We start from the raw sequence: 22849 nt of genomic DNA, 5'->3' as shown, positions 1-22849 counted from the left end.
AGGAGGAACATCTCTTCTTCTCTCCTCACTGCGAGAACTCGCCCCTGCTTGGACGTCCCGACCGAGCCCCCGTTTGCTTTCTCCCATTGTGACATGGGCTATTCCGATTGAAAACGAAAAGCGTTACACTTTTTTCTGGCTGTGACCCAACTTGACTCAGCGATGACACCTTGACTTTGGGATTTTAGCACCGAACTCAAACGTGTTTTGTAAGTAGTCAAAAATGGGTTCTGATGTACGTGACCTCAACACTCTTCTCCCTCCCGTGCCCCCGCTGCCCGGGGGGAACGGTAACTGCACCCTGCCCGTGAGCAGCACCCCACAGTGGGCACCGATGCTGGACTTTCACACCGGCGCTCCCTACAGCTCGCTGGGCCAGCACTCCTTCATCAAGCAGGAGCCCAGCTGGGGCACGGCCGACCCCCATGAAGACCCTCACTGCGGGCTGAGCGCCTTCACCGTGCACTTCTCCGGACAGTTCACTGGCACTGGGGCCTGCAGGTACGGAGCCTTCGGGGCCCCTACACCCAGCCAGCCTCCACCCAGTCAGCCCAGGATGTTCAGCAATGGCCCTTACCTCTCCAACTGCATGGACAGCCAGCCCAGCTCCAGGAATCAGGGTGAGAAACTGCTTTAAATGTCGCTGTTATTCTGTTCTTGCTTCTTTGTGACATTGCTTTGAAATGTTTGAATAAGATAAGCCATTGTTTATCAATAAGTATACATTTTAACATATTTATTAAGGGCAAAAAGCATCACATTTTAATGGTACACTTTCCATTCCACAAAAGGCTCTTAATAGTGGAAAAAGATTATTCAAATATTAATCACACTAAGAAAAACTGTTCTTTTAAGAACTGTTCATTGAAAGGTTCTTTGTGGAACCCATCTCGGCAAAAACCTCCACTTGAGACATTTATTTTTTAGAGTGTATGGGGCCTATAAATTTACCGCTTTTCAATTTTAGTTCAGTCATTCCGTTTAGATTTCATCTGTTTAATACATTTAATTCAAGCTTAATAAAGCTTCAGCTTTTATGTTGCACTTCTTTCAAAAAATGAAAGTAAAATCCAGAGATTTCTGCTCTTTATTTTTTAGCTGTGATCACTTTAAATGTCATAACATGTTGAAACTGGACCATTTAAATGACTCAGCTATTGGCCTAAAAGGCACTGTTTATAAATGAGATGAAATGTCCAAGTAGGACAACAGTCTTCAGAAATATTGATTACGCAAAAACTTTTAATTTAATTTTTAGTTCATTTTTAATTATTAATTATAAATATTATTAGAATGATTTGTAATTAATTAAATTAATTAATTACACATTTATACAATTATTTAAAAAAAATTTTAAATACATTTGTATTAGCAAATAAGATTTTCGGCGGGTAGTCACTATTTTAAACCCTCATTTAAGACAATTTATTGACAGTTAAAAAGAATACAGTTTGTCATCTTCTAATATTTGAGTTTTATTGTGTAGTTTGCTTGTATGAACTTGTTTAAGTAAATGAGTAAATGTATGTCTGTGATTTATCCATCATCAGGGCCATCAGCTCACACATATTTGTCTGCCTTCAGTAATTACGTATCTCAGTGCTCCTGTATTTGGCAAAACAGTTCCCAGTTATTTTACAGATATGCTGCAAACACCTCATCACACAGACGTTTAATGCATGTGACTCATTACTGTGTCAGTGCAAGAAACTTGGGGTTTTCAACTTATGAGATGATGAAGATTTTGCAGTCAGCCAAGAAAAATATATATTTTTTCCTTTTCATGATGACAGACTGCATCTTTTAAAATAAAGATGAAAAACTGCTAATATTATTCTACTTATTTTTTATTTTACGTAACTGTGACTAAATGCCTATTTGAATGCATGTCGTCATTCAGTAATCATATTGTTGGAGACTGTATTTAAGTTTTCCAAAATATGTTTTGAAATTATATTTGACTGGATAAGATACTATAAATAAGCACAGATAATAGAGACACACAACGAGAAAATTCTTTCTGACGATACGTTGTTTGGACACCTGCATTATTAGTTAAATAAAATTCATATTTGATATTTTCTATGCATTTTATGATTTTAGATACATGGGTAAATTTGCTACTTTTATTCATAAATGAACAACTTAAAAACATTAGTACATATTTTGCAGTCATTCTAACAATTTTAATCCGCATTGCTACTCCAATACTTGCTATTTGGTATGAATTTATTTTTTTTGGGTATAATAAAATGTTTTGGGTTTTTTTTCTTCAAATTAATATTTTGTAACTTTTAGCCCTCCTCTGTTAATACTAATAAAATAAGATAATAAATAATAATAAATAATATCTTCAGTGGTTGAGTTAACCCAGATGTAAAAAACACCATCACTCCCGAAGACATCTGATACTCGTTTAGTTCTAAACTGCATTTTGGAAATCTAAAGTTACAATTAATTGTGGGTACTGCCACTCTTGGCAATATCAGGCCACACTTCCAGCCCTTCACTGACTCCCAGGTTCAAACTCTTGCTGAGACCTGGTAGGGTGGAAGAGAAATGGTCATCTTTAATGAGTTTTTCTCTGTCTGAGGTGAAAGTGGTTGGCTTGTAATTAATGAAGATGGTGGTGGGAGACCGTGATTTACGATGTTACGTCTGACCTGGGGTTACGCCGAGGCATGATTCACCCCCTAAACCTGGTGTCGGCTCTCGCCTACACCGTCCTGCCAGCGTTTGTTTTCCTCGCACAGCTTGTCAGCTCACCCCCGTTGGGGAACGGACAGGTTACGGCACAGTTTCTTTTGATGGAGCCACAAACTACGGACACACACCTTCCCACCACACCTCGCAGTTTCCCAACCACTCCTTCAAACTTGAGGACCCCATCACGCAGCAAAGCAACATGGGTAAACACACACACCATGCACTAAATTACATTTTATAGTGTTTGTACAAACGCACATATTGGAGGAGATTCTAATCTGCAAACACTTTCTGCGTGTTTGAGATCTGGCCCTTGCTCTTTGCACTTACAGAGAGATCTCTGTAATGTCATTCAGGGGGCAAGTTGCACAAAACGTCCCATTGCTGAACAGTAAATCAGCCTAAACTTTTTTTCTCCCCATAGTCCTCTCTGCTCTTACGCATGTCATAATGTTAAACATCAGCAAACAGCTAACCGGATGATTTGGTGTTCACTGTGCCGCAGTAAATTCTGCCTGAGGTCTCCGCGCTTGTGGCAATGCGAGATGCCTTTCGGAATGTTTAGAACTACCATGGGACGCATTCACAATACGGGGGCCGGATGAGCCAAAGCAGCGATTCCTCATTTGCACTTTGAAATGGAGAGCGAGAGGTCTGCGTGCTTTATGGCTTCAAAGAAAGTCAGCCTGTTGTTTTCATAACTGCTAAGTGTACTCGGCTGCGTCTCCATAACCCTCCCTCACGCTCATATTCTCTTTGTAAGACGGACTACGCCACACATGCTCGATCATGCGTTTCGCTGGAACAGCAAAGTTATGATACTCTGAGCATCCAGGCATGGATATTTTCCGTCAGGGACTCAAGACAAACAGAGTGCACAAATGTTCATTCCCGTTAATTAAACTCTGCGGAGAATTATTAAAAACAAAATTTATTAAAACACAATCACACAATGTGGTTAACCAAAGAGTGATAGAGGTGAAATATTAGAACATTTCTTGTTATTAAGGATAATTTGTTATTTGATATTTGTTATCTTCAAAACATTTTCTTATTTACCTTTTGCATAGGTACTAAATCAAGTCATGTTTATTTAAAATAATGAATTTATTTAAAACAAAGTTCTGCACAACTTAGAACAAAACTTTGACAACATATTATATACATACATATACATATATATATATATATATAAACCATTAAAGAAGGCACAAAGATAAGTATTAAAAGTAAATATTTATTTTTTAATATTTTAAATATTTTTAACATTTATAATTTAATATTTTAGAATATATTTTTTTTTACAATATTTGTATAATGTTTATATTAATACTAAAGTAAATTTAACACCATGACAAGAAAATAGGAAAAGTATTACATCAAAAAAGGCCATTAAACAAAACAGAAAAGTTAACAAAAATAAAATTTTTTGTGTTTTTAACATTTTATAATTATTTTTACAATATTTATATGTTCATATTAATACTCAGATAAATTTAAAACCATGACAATAAGATACATATAAAACCCCAAAAGACCATTAAATAATACACAAGATAAATATGAAAATATACAGTATACTAATATTTATTTTCGAATTTTTAAACTTACAATTATTTTTTTTACAATATTTATATAATCTTTGAGTTGTTTGTGTTTAATAATAATTATAATATTACTAATAATATTATTAATTATAATTAATTTGTTACTAATTGGTAAATAATAATAATAATAATAACAACAAATAGCATTAAGTATTTAAAAAATATATATTATTAATATAAATATATTCATTTAAAAATACATCAATATTGTTAATAATAATAATAATATAAACAATGTATATATTGTTAATATATTAATTCTAAATATAATTTTTGTCCACTACAAAGATAATGTAGATGCCCGGGTATGAGATCTTAGAAATCAAATCAATGCCAGAAATAAATGCAATCAAAGGCTTTTCATTTATATTTCTGTTGCATTTCAGGTGACCAGCAGTATCCTGTTCCTCCTCCGGTATACGGCTGCCACACTCCCTCTGACAGCTGTACAGGAAGTCAGGCTCTGCTCCTGAGGAACCCATACAACAGGTACAGCTCCAGTCCTATCATCACAAGTAACATCTCAAGGCCTTCTGAAACATGTTCCTCTCTCACTCTCTCTCTATACAAGACATGTAGATCATTGCCGCTTCAGAAGTTTCTTAAATGCTTCCTTAACCGAAAAACAGACTTCACAAAATGTAATATGTATCCAAAAAGATATGAAGGAATGAGTTATGAAATGAGAAAGTCATGCACATAGCCTCTGAATTCTTTAAAAAAAAATCGTCCAGACAGGCTACAGACAGCACAACTGATAGTTGTCAGGACACACGGGGTGCAGGAAGTTCAAATCCAGTTCTGTTCAATAACCAGGCCTGTGCAACAATCAGAGACACGTCGAAATCTGCTATTATGGCGGCTCCAAAAAGTCACGCTGCCACTGAGCACGTAGAGGAAGTGCGGAAGTTAGGTAACAAGAGGAGGAAAAGGAGGCACAGGATGTTCGAATAAAGTTCGGGTACTTAAAAAAAAAAAAAAAAAGCATTAAAAATATACACTACCATTTAAAAGTTTAAAGTAAAATTTTTTAATGTTTTTTTAAAGATGTGCTTATCAAGGCTGCATTTATTTGACCAAAGACACAGTAAAAACAGCAATACTGTGAAATATTATTATAATTTAGAATAACTCTTTTCTATTTGAATATATTTTAAAATATAATTTATTCCTGTGATGCAAAGCTGAATTTTCAGCATGATTACTCCAGTCTTCAGTGTCACATGATCCTTCAGATTTGCTGGTTAAGAATAAGAAACTTGCATTATTATTAATGTTGAAAAAATTTTTTCAAGATTCTTTGATGAATAGCGATAATGAAGAAAAGTTCAAAAGAACAGCATTTATTTGAAATAGAAATCTTTTGTAACGTTATAAATGTATTTACGGTCACTTTTGATAAATTTAATGTGTCCTTTTTGAATCTGTTTCCCAAAAAAAAAAACCACCAATTCTACTGACCCCAAAATTCTAAACAGTAATGTAATCTCTTATGCCACTATATAAACAAACAGAAATTTTTCCAGATTTCATCAATATCAAATAACAAGTGTGTCAAATGCAAATTGGTATAATTTCATTTAACAGCATACTGCCAAATCAAGCTGGGTTCTGTCAAACGTGCTTAATAAAGGTCAAGTGCTGAACAGCATTGTGTACTACGCCAAGATAAACGGTTTAATCCACCACCCGTTTGCACTTTCAGACCAGCTCTGAATTCTTTCATTCTGATAAGTGCTTAACTGTTCTCGGTGGAATTCCCTTCGCAACTTGGGCTAACAGTGCGAGTACTACAGCCCCGAAATGATCTCACATTCCTCGGATGCTTTCGCCATGTTGTTTTTCCAGCACAGAGGGAACATAAAGATTCCAAATAACAGAATTGGGATGATAAGAGGACTTTGACTCAGGTCGAACGGCAGCTTCTCGGCGCTGTAATAAACAGTGTCCTATCGAGCCGCAGCAAGGCGGCTGTGAATCCTCAAATCAGAACGCGGTGCTGCTTTTCAGATCAAACGCCTGGTACCTACAGCCCTGTATTTACACAGGCCTCCGGTTAAAGCGGTTTTTAGGTAGCACAAGGTGGCTGGAATAAAAACATGTCCATATTTTCAAAGCAAAATTAGGTTGTTGCTAATCTCAAAAGCAGATGCAGTGTACGAAAATGTAAACTGTTCACAATCTACAGGCTTCCTGCATCTGCGTCTGGTGCGTCAAAAATGAAAAACAAAGATCCAGACCATGTTCACAGAGCAAAGCTGAACGGGGGAGCTTACCAGACCATATATTATATCTTTGAACAAACTATGACATTTTTTCCATGAATTCAAGGTTCATTTTATATAAGCACTGACATTAATTCTTCCGTGTATTATTTGAGCTGCAAAGCTGTGTAAATCAATTTGTACTGTCTTTTTAAGGTTTAAGGTTTAATTGTAAGGCAATGAATCATAAAATTGGATAGAACTTTACAAAGAAAAGATTAGTAAGCAATTTTTGCATGATGCATACTTAAATCATATTAATATTATATTAGTATATTATATTAGTTTTATGGATTTAAGCATTACATTGTCATGCCAATGGATTGTAAAATTGAATATAGCTTAAAAAATTGCTTTCTAACCTGTGGCTGTACTTTTAAAACAGTGAACTTTTTTACATTTATGGTTTGGCTTCATTATGTTTTGCTCCATTTAAAGAAATATACCAGGTTCTTTTTTATAAAAGCACTGACATTAATTCTTCTGTTAAAACCAGTGTATTATCTGAAATGCAGAGCTGTATAAATAATCATTTTTACAGTCATTTGAAGGTTTTATGGTTTAGGCGTTATATAGTTATGGCCATGAATAGTAAAATTGGATATAACTTTACACAGTAAAGATAATACAAAGTAAGCACAGTAAAGTGAGCCATTTTTGCACAATAAAATCATGTTAATGCAAGAAAAAGAATTTAAAATGTATTTTTGTGGTAACCAACATTATGCCATAAATACAGTTGATAAAAACTTGTGTTTAGTATATTTTCTGCAGGGACTTTTTTTAGTGCATTAAAAATGCTTACCCAGTTTGCATTTATTTGATTTAAGATACAGTAAAAACAGTAATATTGTGAAATATTATTATAATTTGGAATAACTGTTTTCTATTTTAATATAGGATAAAATGTAATTTATTCCTGTAATGAAAAGCTCAATTTTCAGCATCATTACTCCAGTCTTCAGTGTCACATGATCCTTCAGAAATCATTCGAATGTGCTGATTTGCTGCTTAAGAAAATTGTATTATTATTATTATTATTATTAATGTTTAAAAGAGTTTAAGATTCTGTTCAAGAACAACATTTATTTGAAACAGAAATATTTTGTAACATTATAAATGTCTTTACTGTCACTTTTGATAAATGTAATGCAAAAAAAATCTATTTTACCACAAAAAAAAAAATATATAGTCACAAATACTATTGATTGACATGTGCTGAAATACACCATTAATAGTATGAAAATATTGTCCAACACAACTAAACTAAGTTATCATTATAGAAATAGTCCTGAAACATATGTAACACAAACGTGTCAAATAAGTTTCTTCAGCCAGTATTTTCTCAAAACAAACTCTGTTGATGCTGAAATACTGTTATGTTTCTTCGTCAGTGAAGCAAGCGCAGTACCAGGTACCAGTTCATACCGCCGTATACTGTTGCCTGTCTATGATGAAACACTATGATGTCAAGAGTTGCTGCAGATAAATCCAAACTATGTGTTTGGGTGAGCACCTGGCAGGGTAACTAATGATCCTACAGCCAGGCTTTTAATAACGTATGGCAGGTTTTTGGTCAGAGGGATGACCTGATTAACTGATCACCCCTGGTGTGGGTAACCTCCTTTTTTTTTGCACATATGACACATTCATTCACTGTTACCCAGGATGCCTTTGTCAAAAGGGCTATTTTTCATTCACACATTCTTTACATCCAACAGTGGTTGCTGTTTTTTTTAGATTAAGAGTGCTTATAGTAAAGGAAAATACTGTATATGTATATTTTCTTAAATCGTATTTCTGTTGTTTTCAATCCTAGCAGCGATAATTTATATCAAATGGCAGCGTCACAGTTGGAATGCATGGCGTGGAATCCCGTCAACCCTCTGGCATCCACTATAAAGAGGTAGGTCGACGTGACCCGCTGCTGTCATGTAAGGAAATTCTTCTGTGATTTGAATAAGCACACATTTGTTTCAGCTAAGAGAAGAGAAGGAATTATAATATGCTTCATTTAAGCTGGTACTAATGCTTGGAAAATAAAACGGGAATTTAAATTATTGTGAGGGCCTGATAATAAAGTCTGAATTCAAGTTGGATTATGTATGCAAACCACTATGGTTTGGGTTCTGTTTCTTATATGGTACATTGCCATGGATGTTTTTGACAACCAAATTCATCGCAAATAGTACAATACTAGCCAGATAAAAAAAAGAAAAGAAAGAGAGAAAGGGAGAGAGATTTTAAAAAATTACACTTTAGTTGCAAGTTGAATGACAAAATAAAATGAATAAAAAAAATATATATATATATTATTTTAGTATTAAGACCTGTTCACACCAAGGACGATAACTTTAAAGATAACGATAAACATATATACAGTAGTTCTAAAAATCGTTCTCAATATTAAAGAATAGCAGAGTCCACACCACAGCTATAATGATCAGTGTTGGAGGTAACGTATTACAAGTAAGGCGAGTTACGTAATCAGATTACTTTTTTCAAGTAACTAGTAAAGTAACGCATTACTTTAATTTACTTGTGTGTTACTTGTTACTTGTTTGTTACTTGTGTGAACATGATGTTACTGTAGTTCTAGACTAAATGTGAATCTGCATTAATTCATCCCACTCACAAAAAACAGATTTAGTATTCATAAAAATGAATTAAAACAGTGAAATGCAAACTCAGAATATGACGCAAACCTATTTAAATAATTAAATATGTTAAATGGTTACTTTTTTAGGGAGTAACGCAATATTGTAATGCATTACTTTTAAAAGTAACTTTCCCCAACACTGATAATGATAATGGCACAGAGAAATGATATCGTTGGAATCACTTTCAAAACTGATGAACGATAAAAACATTGACACCCAATCAGAATCAATCCTGCTATAACGAGCTCGAGAATTTAAAGTGGCAGATGAGCATGCGCTTAGAATAAATAGACAATATCGTCCACTTGTCTGGATGCTAATATAGTTATCTTTATAGTTATCGTTCTTGGTGTGAACAGGCCTTTAAACATTTATTTTAAGGTGAAATGTGGAATTTTTGCGCCTCTAGCGCTACCAATAGGAATTGCAAAAATACTGACAGGTTTCTTTAACGCTCATCCAAAACTTCTGTTATTGGTTGGATCAAACAATAGGTGTCAGAATTAAGAAGTGGTTCTTTCTTTTTAAGAACTGGTTCCATTTTTTAAAATAGCAGAACTGAGTGATGTTCACCATTCTTGCAGAATACCGTACTTAAATGTAAATGAGTTTTCTGCGTTACTTCTTCAACTGAATAAACAGTGCTAAACAGACAGCTTTATCAATGTAATCACAGTTACTGATTATAGATTACAGGTACTCTAATAAACTGCTTCATTTTAGTGAAACAAATACCTCATCAGTATAGTCCGATTCTCAAAAATTGCCTCTTGTGAATGGGAGTCAGTTCTTTGTAGTGTATTACAGCGCAACCAGTTTACTCTGATTCCCGATAGCGAATCAAAAAGATATAGCGCAAACACTGTTGTCTGATTCCCAAACAAATGACTCTTATGAGCCATTACCTTTTAGCGAATCAGAAACATACAGCGCAGCTAGTGCAGTCCAATTGAACGAATTACTTCTGAATCAACAATCATATGATTCGGTTAGCGGTGGAGCTTTGTGTGTACTTTTTTCTAAAAATTGTTTGTTTTCATGCGACACACATTGTACTAATTCATACTAGATAACCAACCTATAAAATACTAGTTTTCGTCGGCGCAGGTAGCATGTGGGCAGTGTGCCAACATGCAGCGCCGTTGTGCTACGAGCGTCCAGAGTTCGAATCCTGGCTTGAAGACCTTTCCCGGTCCTGCCTCCTCTCTCTCTCTCCCGCCCGCATCATAATAAAGGCAAAAATGGCAAAAAATAAATCTTAAAAAAATAAATATACAAAAAAATTCTAGTTTTCTCACAAGATCCGGTTGCGGTTGTGCACTTTTCGACAAAATCAACCTTTAGATGTTCTTATAGTCGTGTCTGCATATTTAATATTGAAAAACTCAATTGGGCCAGTTTCACATGATCTAAAAATCTATTCTCCACAACTTTCTTCATCTTTCTGTTTGTGCCAGAGAGTTAAGTGTGCACATGCAGAATAAGCCTCTGTTTTGTCTGGCTAGAGAACGATATCCTGCCATATATTTCTGCCAGTGGCACCTCAGCCTTGACCAGGCCGAGCGCCGGCCCGCCGGGAGGAAGGGAGCCGCGCAGGGGGGAGGTGGAAGTGCATCAGTGCACAATGGGACAGCCTCTACTCCCCCTGGGACCCGAGCGAGAATCCGCAGTCACGTTCGGCCAGGCGGGGAGGAGGCTGTGACCTCTCCCCAGCCTCCCTGAAAGAGTCTGAGGAGCCCTGGGTGACGGAATGATTCATATGCTGATAAATGAGAGGGATGGGGCTGGTTTCAGTTGAGGAAAAATCAGACACACTGATCGATCTCAAGGGGGCTGCCATGGAAGCGTTGCTGTGGCTCCTCAAGACAAACTTAATCATTCCTATACACGGCCAACTAGCTTAGCTCTTCACATACCTCCAAATCCCATGCTTGTCGCAAGCCCAAGGTGGTTCGGCTTGGGTGAATGAATGAACTGTGAGAAGATTTACTGCAGGATGCTGTTTTGGACTGTCTTTTCTGTCTGGCTGGTCAGACAAAGAGAACTTTATACCTCATGAACCTAAATTCGTGAAATTTTGGGAAAGATCTGCTTAGTAACTAAAAACAGTTTCCATAATGTGTGGTCTTTTCTCCAAAGCGGAGAAACATGGTGTAGAATTGTCCTGAGAAATGTGTATTTACAGCGTGACGTAAAAAGCCATACCGCTGAGGTTCAGGCACAAGCTCAACAGTGAGCAAGACCATACATTCCCCATTCATCTCTCTGACTGGCCCTACCTCAAATGTTTAAGGCAAAAATATTGCTCTTTGACACAGGGAGCAATTTGCCCCAATGTCAAGATGAGTTACAAAGACATGACTCTGTGTATTTTATGGCTAGCAATGCCCTCTGTATGTCATCCAAACTTTGTGAAATAATGCATGGAAAGATTAAGGAAGGACTGTATCTGCTGTCGCGCATAAATGAGAAAGTTATGAAGTAGAATTACATTTTGTGAACAGTTGCGTGGAGCAATTGTTGATGTTTTACAAGTTTTATTCTAGTTATAGTACCATATCAGTTTAAAACTAAAAGTTTGTTCATTAAATATATATTAAATTTGAAAATTTTTAACATTATGAAAAAGCTAATCATTTTGTTAATCAGTATTTGTTTTTATTTTTGAGTAAAAATATCTGATACAATGACTTGTTTTTAATATGCACTACAGTATGTTAAAATGTTGGGGTTGCTTTTAAATGCTTTTGAAATACGTCTCTTATGCTCTCCAAGGCCGCATTTATTTGATGAAAAATACTGTAAAAACAGTCATATTGTGAAATATTATTACAGTTTAAAATGACTTGTCTATTTTAATATATTTTAAAAATGTAATTTATTTTCAGCATCATTACTCCAATCACCAGTGTCACATGATCCTTCAGAAATCATACTAATATGCTGATTTGCTGCTCAAGAAACATTTCTTATTCTTATCAATGTTGAAAATGGTTGTGTTGCTTAATATTTTTGTGGAAACACGATGCATTATTTTTCATTATTCTCTGATGAAAAGAAATATTTGGTAACATTATAAATGTATTTACTGTAAATTTTGAATTTAATGCATCCTTGCTGGGAAAAAAAAATTATTGAGCCCTTTTAAACAGAAGTGACTTTTTTACCACACTGGCAATGTTTTTCTTGTTTTAAGCACAAAACTCAAAAAAAAAAAAAAAATCACAAGATTTATACTTATAGCTAGAAAAATTAATTGCATTTCCTTTTTTCCTTTTTTTTTTGAATAAGCTTACTTTATTCCATCTGATCACATTAACAAAATATTCTCCTGTTTAATCACAAACAGCCATGCAGGAGGCTATGAGAGTGACCCCAGCACACCCATGGTCTACAGCTGCAGCAGGCAGTACCGCATCCACACCCATGGCGTCTTCAGAGGCCTTCAGGTCAGTATCTCTTGCTCACAGCTCATTTGAGTTCACTCTCAGGACACACTAAGATTCTTTGTGCTCTTGGGATGTACTCACATCGGGCCAAGGTCAGGCCACGGCGTACAAAGACACACTGACACTGACAAACACCTCACACACAACCCTTAATCAAAAGGTTGATTATACAACTTGCTAAAATGATGTATAATCCAAAAAGAAATGAAAAACCCGAGATTTAGAAGTGTGACACAGTGCCTTAAATAACTAATAAAAAAAAGACAAATGTAATTAAAAAAGAAGGTGCTGAAGAAAACCATCTGACGCGATGAGAACGCTATGCGAGAGGAAGCAGGCCCCTGCCAGAATAGTTGAGAGATTTGAAAGGCATTTCAGGATGAAAAGCGAAGAGGAATCACTTAAAAAGTCCATTAGCCGTAAAGCTGCAGTTTCCAGTTGCCTGCTGCTCATGCATATAAATCATTAGCTCTTAATTAATGTCTGTCAGCGGCCTTAAAGCTGTAAAAGAAGAGATACTCCAGAGCTGCTCTTGCTTAAAATGGGATGCCGTTCTTCACTTCTCTGTTTATTCTTCCCTCTTCATTGTATAAATGCATGAAGGGCAACTTAGAATGACTTGTCAACTTGCAGTGTAGATAGATAGATAGATAGATAGATAGAATGTCAGGTAGAAAAACAGCAAACGGACAGACAGTCTGATAGCTAGAACAATAGATATTATATGTACGAAAATGCATACAAAACATTAGTTAAAATTTATGGTTACATACAGCTAATCTGAACTTAACTGTCACAAACAAATCAAGCGTAGCATGCTAGGCACTGAGCTGTACTGCCTGGCCTGCTGTGTTATCATCCCCGTGGGGTCAATATATAAGTCTGGCACTACAGCCGTAGAACAGTTTCAATAATTTACTTATCAATAACACTTAACACTCTTTCATTACCGTGCCAGCGTACGGAAACGCCATTATGCTAAGCGCTAGTTAATTAAGAGCAGATGGGTTTTAGCAGTGTGCAAATGAGGGAAACGGGAGGAACGGGGGGAGTGAAGCAGCGAAATAGGGTCTGTCTAACGTCCGTGACTAACCGTTCACAGTTAGAGCTCATATCAGTAGCATGGGGAAATCCGAATGATCATTTCACAGCTAATTCTGCAGTAATGAACCGATTGGACATGCTAATCATTAGCAGTTTTCCACATGGGCGCTGGGTTTGGATGTCTTGTTCGCTGCGCAGCGTTTGTTGTAGCATGAATTGAATGTTTTTGACTTTCTCACAGGATGTGCGGAGAGTACCGGGCATTACACCCGCCATTGTGCGTTCATCCGAAACCAACGAAAAAAGGCCGTTTATGTGCGCCTACCCGGGCTGCAACAAAAGATACTTTAAACTATCTCACTTACAGATGCACAGCCGTAAACATACAGGTAAGACAACCCACAAATATGAATAGATACCATTAGCTTTAGACAAGATTAACTTTAACATGTTTGGTTGTATTAAACTCATAGGGGAGAAACCCTATCAGTGTGACTTCACAGACTGTGGTCGCAGGTTCTCCAGATCAGACCAGCTAAAAAGACACCAGAGAAGACACACAGGTTTGCGCCTCTGTCCTTTATATTTTCTTCTCCTCCTGTTTTCCTGTAGTACTTCCTTGCTAGCATATTAAACTGGTGGTGATGGGACACCTCACTAAACAATTTGGTGAGGGAGATTTTCAGATCTAGGCCCCCTTGTGAAAAAGTAGTTTTCTTAATATTGCATTAAATGTGTACTTATAGTGTACTTCAAATTTCAAAAGTATATTTTTTAAATACTGTACTTGCAGAAAAGATAATATTAGCTAAATAAAATGTCATTTAAGTGTACTTAAAGAGAGAGTACACTTTCCGAGCATGCTTAAAGGGATAGTTCATCCAAAAATAAAAATTACCCAATGATTTACTCACCCACAAGTCATCCTAGGTGTATATGTTTTTCTTCTTTCAGACCAATATAATCAGATTTATATAAAAAAATGTCTTGGCTCTTCCAAGCTTTATAATGGCAGTGAATGGGGGTCGAGATTTTGAAGCCCAAAAAATGCACCCATCCATCATAAAAACTGCTCCACACAGCACCTTCTGAAGTGAATCGATGCATTTGTGTAAGAAAAACATCCATATTAAAAATATCGTACACACCTTCATGAGAGAATGGCGTTCCAGTGGATGACATAAGACGTAGGCGTAGCATAAGCTCCGGTGAGAATATGCTAGTCTCTTGAGAACCAAGTTTTGTCTCCTCTTGGTTTATATCGAAATCCTCTGACATTTTTCTTTACAAATCCTCGTTTTGTACTTCTAATTTATGACCGGTGTTTTGCTCTCTCCACTGTGCTTCCACGTTCATCACCACGTTCCTACATCCTCCGCTGGATGCCACTCTCTCGTTAACATGCGCACAACAGTTAGTTGAAGCCAGAGATTACGGTTTATAAAGTTTTAAATATGGATATTTTTTTTACACATACGCATCAGTTCACTTTAGAAGGCCTTTATTAAGCCTCCGGAGCCATGTGGAGTACTTTTTAAGATGGATGGATGCACTTTTTTGGGCTTCAAAATCTTGAACCCCCATTCACTGCCATTATAAAGCTTTGAAGAGCCAGTAGATTTTTTAATATAACTTTTTTAATTTAACATTTTTTTTGTATTCATCTGAAAGAAGAAACCTTGAGGGTGAGTAGCCAAATTATTATAATTTTTTTTTACCTTTATTTATATAGCGCTTTTAACAATACAGATTGTGTCAAAGCAACTTGTACAGCATTAATTAGGAAAATAGTGTGTCATTAATGCAAAATGACAATGGTAAACACTCAATTTTCAGTTAAAGGCAGTTCATCATTGAATTCAGTGATGTCATCATCCAGCTCAGTTCAGTTTAAATAGTATCTGTGCAATCAAGTCGACGATATCGCTGGAAATTAAGTGTCCCCAACTAAGCAAGCCAGAGGCGACAGCGGCAAGGAACCAAAACTCCATCGGTGACAGAATGGAGAAAAAAACCTTGGGAGAAACCAGGCTCAGTCGGGGGGCCAGTTCTCCTCTGGCCAGATGAAACCAGCAGTTCAATTCCAGGCTGCAGCAAATTCACATTGAGCAGAGGACTCAACTGGTTCCTGTGGGGTAATTTTCATTTTTGGGTGAACTAACCCTTTAAGTGCACTTTTACAAAGCTCATTTTGTAATACTAATAACTAACTAGTGTCAAATTAAAAGTTTTACTTAAAAGTACATTTTATTGATTTATTTTATATTGACTAACATACTAAAGCACATGTAAAGTACTGGATTATAATTTCAAACTGTAGAGTGTTATTCGATATTACATTTAAAACTAACATATTTTAATGTACTAAACTGCAACATCATTAGAAATATACTTAAGTACATGACATAGAAGTTTCAATAACAATGACTCAAAAATGTATTTTAGTTTACCATAAATGCTTGTCAGTACATTCGTCAGCACACTTCAATCATATTTCAAAGACAATAGAAGATAATTATGACAATTATAAAATTGCATGTAAAGATACTTTAGTACTTAGTACTTAAGTGGGTCAAAAAAGTACACTTAAGTAACTAATTGCATTTAACATAAAATATAAAACATTTCCATTTAATTAATCAATAATATGAAGTTAAGTGTCCGAAAACATTACATTCAGGTTGCACTTATGTATATTATTAAAGTATATTTTTGTAGTATGTACTAATTTTAAAAAATATGCTAAAGTGTTTGTTTTTAAAAGGGCGCTAAAGACACATTGCTATGCAAGTAGAATAATGCTAATTCTTTACATCTTCAACAAAAACTTGATAAAACAGTCTACAGTTGTCGACTTAAAGTCGTCTAAATGTTCATGTTCATTTTCACTCTTGTTCCAAGTGTGTGAAAACACTTTTATGATTTCCTCAATCATTTAGCGCAAGTGTTTGCCGATGTATTGCTAGGATTCTCTGTGGACGTTGGTCTCACATACTTAATATAAGAGTGTTTTTTTTCCCTCTGACACATTTTGGCATGGCCTCTACTGTAGCTTATACTCGTCCTCTCCTAGTGTGTGTGTGTGTGTGTGACCACACTTGTGTATTCCTGTGTGTGTGTAGGCGTTAAGCCATTCCAGTGCGAAACCTGTCAGAGAAAGTTCTCACGGTCAGACCACCTTAAGACCCACACCCGGACACATACAGGTAAAACAAGTGCGTAAACCTTTTCATTTTTTCATGATTCGCTCCTCTCTTTCCACTCTTTGATGGATAATTGAACTTTAAGAGGTCACTTTCCTTTAGCATTATGTTTTCAGTTTGTATTCGAAAGAGCACACTGAAAAAATTATTTGACTACAGTGGTTCTTAACTAGAGAGATACAATTGTTTTTACTAATATTCACAATTTTCAACTTAATCTGTCACCATTTTTAAATATTTTTCTTTTAGAGAAAAACACACAACTATACTATTCATAGGTAAAGTGACCTAATTAATGTAATGAAAAAACAAAGATGAAAAATGTGTGACCATATACTGTAGATCATAAAACAATTGAAATAAATATAATCTATAAATATAATAGATAAAGAAAACAAAGAAATAAATAGAAATATAGTAGATCACAAAACAAGCTTTGTATAAATAACAATAGTAATAATTATTAGTACTGAAATATTCATAATGCATGTTTTTATTGTTTTAGTCAAATGATAGTAGATACAGTATTATTGTGTTAAAAAGCAGGACTTAAACAAGTTCTTACCATACAAAGTAAACTAAAATGTCCTAAAAAACAAGAATTAATTTCATTAGGATCAATAACTGCGTATGCACAATTATATGCTAAAGTATTAACATAATTAGATTTCTAAATGTCTTGAATTTGAATGAATTTCAATGTTTTTCCATGCTTTTGTGCATCTCATTTCAATAGCATTTACCAAGTGACATGAATTTCAGTCAATTTATGATAAAGACTGATTGAATGCACAGCCTTAAACATCAACACATAAATAAATAAATAGTTTTAAAAATGTTTTTCCCTTTAAAATTTGATAAATTATTTAAATAATTAAATTTTATTTATTTTGTTGTTATTATTGCTATTATTATTTTTTATTATTATTTGTTATCCTACACACAATTATGTGGTTAATTCAATTTCTTTTTTTTGCCTTTAAAAAATACCTGCAACTCAATTCTTTGGGTTACGACCCACCAGTTGAGAACCACTGCTCTTAGGTGACCTCAATATAATTTAATAACGTAGATATTCCTTATTGCTCTTCAACTTTTATCTTCGATTCCATCCTAATGTCTATATCCTGTTTATCTCTCTCAGGTGAGAAGCCTTTTGGAGTTATCTGTTTTTGCAAATGAACTCTTCAAATATTGATGTAAGAATCTTTAGACATTTTCACTGGAAAACAAGACAAGACTTGTTTCTTTTTGGTTTACATTTAAAAATGACATTGACGAACTGTGTTCCATTCAATTTATTCCTTACATTTTCTTTACTTGCTCTTAAAAAGGTGTTATATAGTTTTAAATGTACCTTTGTAAGACCTGCAGAAACCCCATTTATTATATAAATCTGCATTATTTATTGCAGACCATTTTATATTGTAACTGAATTTAGCTTTTTTTCTTTAGAAATGTAAGCTCTTCAAATACTACACATGAACGAGAACAGGTTCAGTTTTCCCTCGCAGTTAAAATTCACTCCGATTCTAAAAAAATCATTTGGAAATCAAGCAGAGGCCTCCCTTCAAACATACATGCTCTACATTAAAACACCCATGTAAATGTACAGCTATCTGCTGATATTTTATCTTTATCTGGAGTCTAGCCTTTTCCATCTTAAACAATTTGCTTGGCCCCCAGTGCGGCGTAAATCAGCGAGCTTCTCCACCCTATTACTCATGCAGAAAAGTCCCGCTGTTATATCTCACAGAGACAGTGCTTAATCTCTGTCCTAGATTTGGTCCGAGTGCCCTTTGAAGGCGAGGTGGCTGCTTTGTGTAACTTCCAATGGACTCGGGGTGCGTTTCTACTCGCCACTTCAATCCAAAGAATCATAGATCTTCAAAAGGGGCAAGGCGGATGAAACTTTAGCACCGCAACAGCTTGAAATGACCAACGACTAGCAGTCTTGTGTTTGATAGCTGTTGGCCAGGAGGGTATTATGGGTCCGAATGATAGACAAAGCCTGCAATTCTTCTGCAATTTTTTTTCTTAAGATGACTCGAAAAAGAAAAAAGGGCTAATCGGCAGCCTGTTTTTTGGCACTGATACCACAAGATGAAAGAAACTCACACTCTCACTGACTCTCAGGTGAGAAGCCTTTTAACTGCAGATGGCCAAACTGTCAGAAGAAGTTCGCCAGGTCTGATGAGCTTGTCCGGCACCACAACATGCACCAGAGGAATCTGACCAAGCTACAGCTGGCCATCTGAGTCACGTCCCATTGGCAGTGGGTGCTGGTGCGGCCCCATCCCAAAGCATTAACGGCAGCTTTTTTAAGGAAAAGCAATAGTCTGTTTTCCTTTATAATAGTTCAAGTTATGGTTTGGATATGGGAAACTGGCAAGACAAGACAACACTCTTTATCTGCATGTGCAGCGCCCGCTAGAGGCAGCTCACAACAGGCCCTAATACACCATTACAGTGGCTTCAACATAAAAGCATGTTTCCGGTGAGGAAACCTTATGTCTTTAATGAGATTTGGGATGTGAAATATTATGTACCTAACAGTTAATGAAGTAGTTTTTAGAGTAATTTATTTAGTTTGTTGTAAATTAAAAAGTAACCATTTTTTTCTTTCCTTGTAAAATCATCCAAACTACATCCGTCCTTGGCATGTTGAATCTGGAATTGTGAAACTCTCTCCCCTGAAGTGCTCATCCATTCTGTTTGTAAAAATCCACTCTCTTTGACCAGTTAATTTATGAGTAGGTCACACTGGTTATGTGGCTGAGCGGTTGTGGTCAAGTTGTAAATATTAGTTTCAATCCTCAGCCAACACCAAAAAATAAAAATCTAACAGGCAAAATTCTGTTCATGGGAAATGTGACTCTTATAACTATAAGTAACGGAAAGAAATGTGAAACGTATTTGGATGGACATGTTTTGTTTTTTGTTTTTGTTTTTTAAAATGAGCTTTATTTGTATGTTTGAAATATATATCTGTTATTGACAGTCATTGTTTTAAATAAAATTAAACTCTCGACATTAACTTGATGAAATGTGAAGCTCCAATTCTGCTCCGAATTTCATTTGTAATGTTTGTGTAACTTCCAATGGACTCGGGGTGCGTTTCTACTCGCCACTTCAATCCAAAGAATCATAGATCTTCAAAAGGGGCAAGGTGGATGAAACTTTAGCACCGCAACAGCTTGAAATGACCAACGACTAGCAGTCTTGTGTTTGATAGCTGTTGGCCAGGAGGGTATTATGGGTCCGAATGATAGACAAAGCCTGCAATTCTTCTGCAATTTTTTTTCTTAAGATGACTCGAAAAAGAAAAAAGGGCTAATCGGCAGCCTGTTTTTTGGCACTGATACCACAAGATGAAAGAAACTCACACTCTCACTGAACTCTCTTGTCTGTGATCCTTCCAAACGCTGATACAAGTTGGACTCCAGTTTTTAGTCTTGAAGTTTCAGGGGCATCTCAGGCCCGTCAAACTCTCAGAAGGAGCGTTCATTTGATGAAGACATGCAGCGGTTGAAGAATAGCTCCAAAATAGAGAGTGCGTTGACGCACGGCAGTCTTTTTCAATTTTTGCTCCATCTTTCTCAAAGCGAGTATTCAAAAGCCTTCTTGGAAAGCTCAGAGTGATTCCATCCATCCATCCAGTACCTTTTCCATAGAAGACAACCTTTTGTGGTTTGCCAAAATAAACAAAAGCTCCTTTGCATTTAATATCAAATGTAAGTGAAGCTTTAGGTTCAATATTCTAATGTATATTTTAGATTTAGCCTATGTTGTCTAAAGCTCCAAATTTAATTTTATAGTATTTCAGATTAATTTTAACATTACTGATCAAAAGTAGGACAAGCATCTGCATGTGACTTCAAGTATATATTTTACCATGCCATATCAGTAAAAAAGAAAAATGAATTAATACTTTTATTCAGCAATAATGCATTAAATTGAACAAAAGTAACAGTAAAGAGATTTATAATGTTACAAAAGTTTTTTCAGAACTTTCTATTCATCAAAGAATCCTGAAAAATGTATAATGGATTAGACAAAAATATCAACTTCTGAAATGTTTCTTGAGCAGCAAATCAGCATATTAGAATTGATTTCTGAAGGATCATGTGACACTGAAGACTGCAGTAATGATGCTAAAAATTTAGCTTTGCCATCACAGGAATAAATTACAATTTAAAATATATTGTAAAAAGAAAACTGTATTTGATATCTCCAATTCTGCTCCGAATTTCATTTGTAATGTTCAATTTATTATTATTATTTTTTTAAATGGAGAAAAATGTTACAGTTGTTTCTTGATAAATACTGTTTCTTTTAGTGTCATTTTTAATTATTGGATTTATTTAGGGTTTATGGGGTTTTTAAAATATCTTAATTCAACTTTCAACAAATTAAGACCTAAAAAACTGGACCAGAAAGTCGTGGCAGTAAATATTGCGAAAAAAAAAAAAAATCTTCCTCAGGATTTTGGTTTTGTTTGCCAAAACAAATATCTAAGCATTCTTAAATCAATAAATTTACTTTAGATGCAAATTGAATTGTTTTCTGAAAAATTGTAACAAAATTAAGTGCGTTTATGCTTAAAGAAGAACAAACATCTGTCAATGGCAATGAAAACTTGTTTTCCTTTTATATTAAAACTTTTTTGACAGATTGGTATTTTTTAATCATAAACTCACTTAATTTTGATACTTAATTTGGATCAATTTCTCACAAAACAAGACTTTCATTTTGCTTCTTAAGTAAATTTCTTTAGCTTTGCCATCACAGGAATAAATTACAATTTAAAATATATTGTAAAAAGAAAACTGTATTTGATATAAAAAAAACTGCAGCCTTGGTGAGCATAATAGACAACTTAAAAAAAAAAATGTAAAAAAATCAGACCCCGTATACAATATATATTTATGTGTGTGTGTAAATGTCGTTAGTACATAATCAGATTCCAAAAATCAAATACTTGTAATTAGAGTATATTACATTTTATAATAATCAGATCATAATCAGATTACAGTTACTTTTTATGGATTATATATTATGTGTCATACTATTTAGCTTTGACTATATTCACAGTATAGAATAGCCAGGTAAATGTCATGCAAATAAATTTGCAAACCACACTTTTGAATTTAGGTGAAAAAAGCAAAAAAACTTGTTTAAAACAAGTTACATTAAAAAGTCATCTAAAAGTAATCTAAAAATCAGAATATACATTACCTAAAACGAGTAACCTATATTACGTTACTAACTACAGTTACTGTAATCAGTAATGGACTACAATTGGTAAGTAATCTACCCAGCTCTGTGTTTGTATATATATGACATTTAATATGTATGACATTTAAGTTATTCATTGTATATTGTGTGTGTGTATATATATATATATATGACATAAGTTGTTTCAAAACACTTAAAATACCACTTCAAAATGCCACCCGAGAAGCATCTACAAAAAGAGACGAGCTTATAAAAAGTGAAGAGTTTAGGAGAAAAGACATCTGATTCTTCACTGATAAACACTGACCGAGCCCACGACACCTTTATGACCCTTGTGTTGGGCGATCATTCACGGGATAAGATAAGAGAGAGCGGGAGTGATAAATGCTTGGAGGATCTCTGACCCTCTGCCTCACATGTGTGTGTGTTTATCAGGTGGTCGGTGGCCATTATGGGATTAGATGTGGCTCGACGGTGAGGATGTGAGGGCTTACTGGTGTGTAAGTCTGACTACGGTTTGTCATTTAGGATGAACTTTCTTCATTCTTAAGTCATTCTGCCTATATTTGCTCTTTCTGGTAAAGTTTCTTGCATAGATGAACAGCACATGAAATATTTATGAGAATCATTGTAAAATGACAGTTCTGACTCTAAAATCTAATAGGATGAGCCACGTTT

The 22849-nt window shown here is 35.2% G+C and overlaps 1 protein-coding gene across 2 annotated transcripts; it reads left to right on the top strand.

Moving 5' to 3' along the window:
* LOC107739799 (Wilms tumor protein homolog) lies at positions 1–20003 on the top strand. Of its 2 annotated transcripts, none has more exons than XM_016552004.1 (9): positions 1–620; positions 2787–2909; positions 4700–4802; positions 8397–8483; positions 12587–12686; positions 13972–14119; positions 14204–14293; positions 16853–16936; positions 19070–20003. In XM_016552004.1, the coding sequence occupies exons 1-9, from the start codon at positions 224–226 to the stop codon at positions 19189–19191; spliced, it is 1254 nt and encodes a 417-aa protein (XP_016407490.1). In that variant the 5' UTR covers positions 1–223; the 3' UTR covers positions 19192–20003. The 2 variants fall into 2 exon arrangements, with proteins under 2 accessions (XP_016407490.1, XP_016407489.1); XM_016552003.1 differs by having other exon boundaries at positions 16853–16945.
* The last annotated feature ends 2846 nt before the right edge of the window (positions 20004–22849 follow it).

Source organism: Sinocyclocheilus rhinocerous, unplaced genomic scaffold (assembly GCF_001515625.1).
Source record: "Sinocyclocheilus rhinocerous isolate Xijiao unplaced genomic scaffold, SAMN03320098_v1.1 scaffold255, whole genome shotgun sequence".
NCBI lineage: Eukaryota > Metazoa > Chordata > Actinopteri > Cypriniformes > Cyprinidae > Sinocyclocheilus > Sinocyclocheilus rhinocerous.
This window is presented reverse-complemented; position numbering and strand designations above follow the sequence as displayed.

Coding starts and splice junctions, on each gene's coding strand:
- LOC107739799 (XM_016552003.1), top strand. CDS start 224: ATGGGTTCTGATGTACGTGACCTCAACACTCTTCTCCCTCCCGTGCCC. Junction 2,910..4,699: donor CACGCAGCAAAGCAACATGG/GTAAACACACAC, acceptor GTTGCATTTCAG/GTGACCAGCAGTATCCTGTT. Junction 14,294..16,852: donor ACACCAGAGAAGACACACAG/GTTTGCGCCTCT, acceptor GTGTGTGTGTAG/GCGTTAAGCCATTCCAGTGC.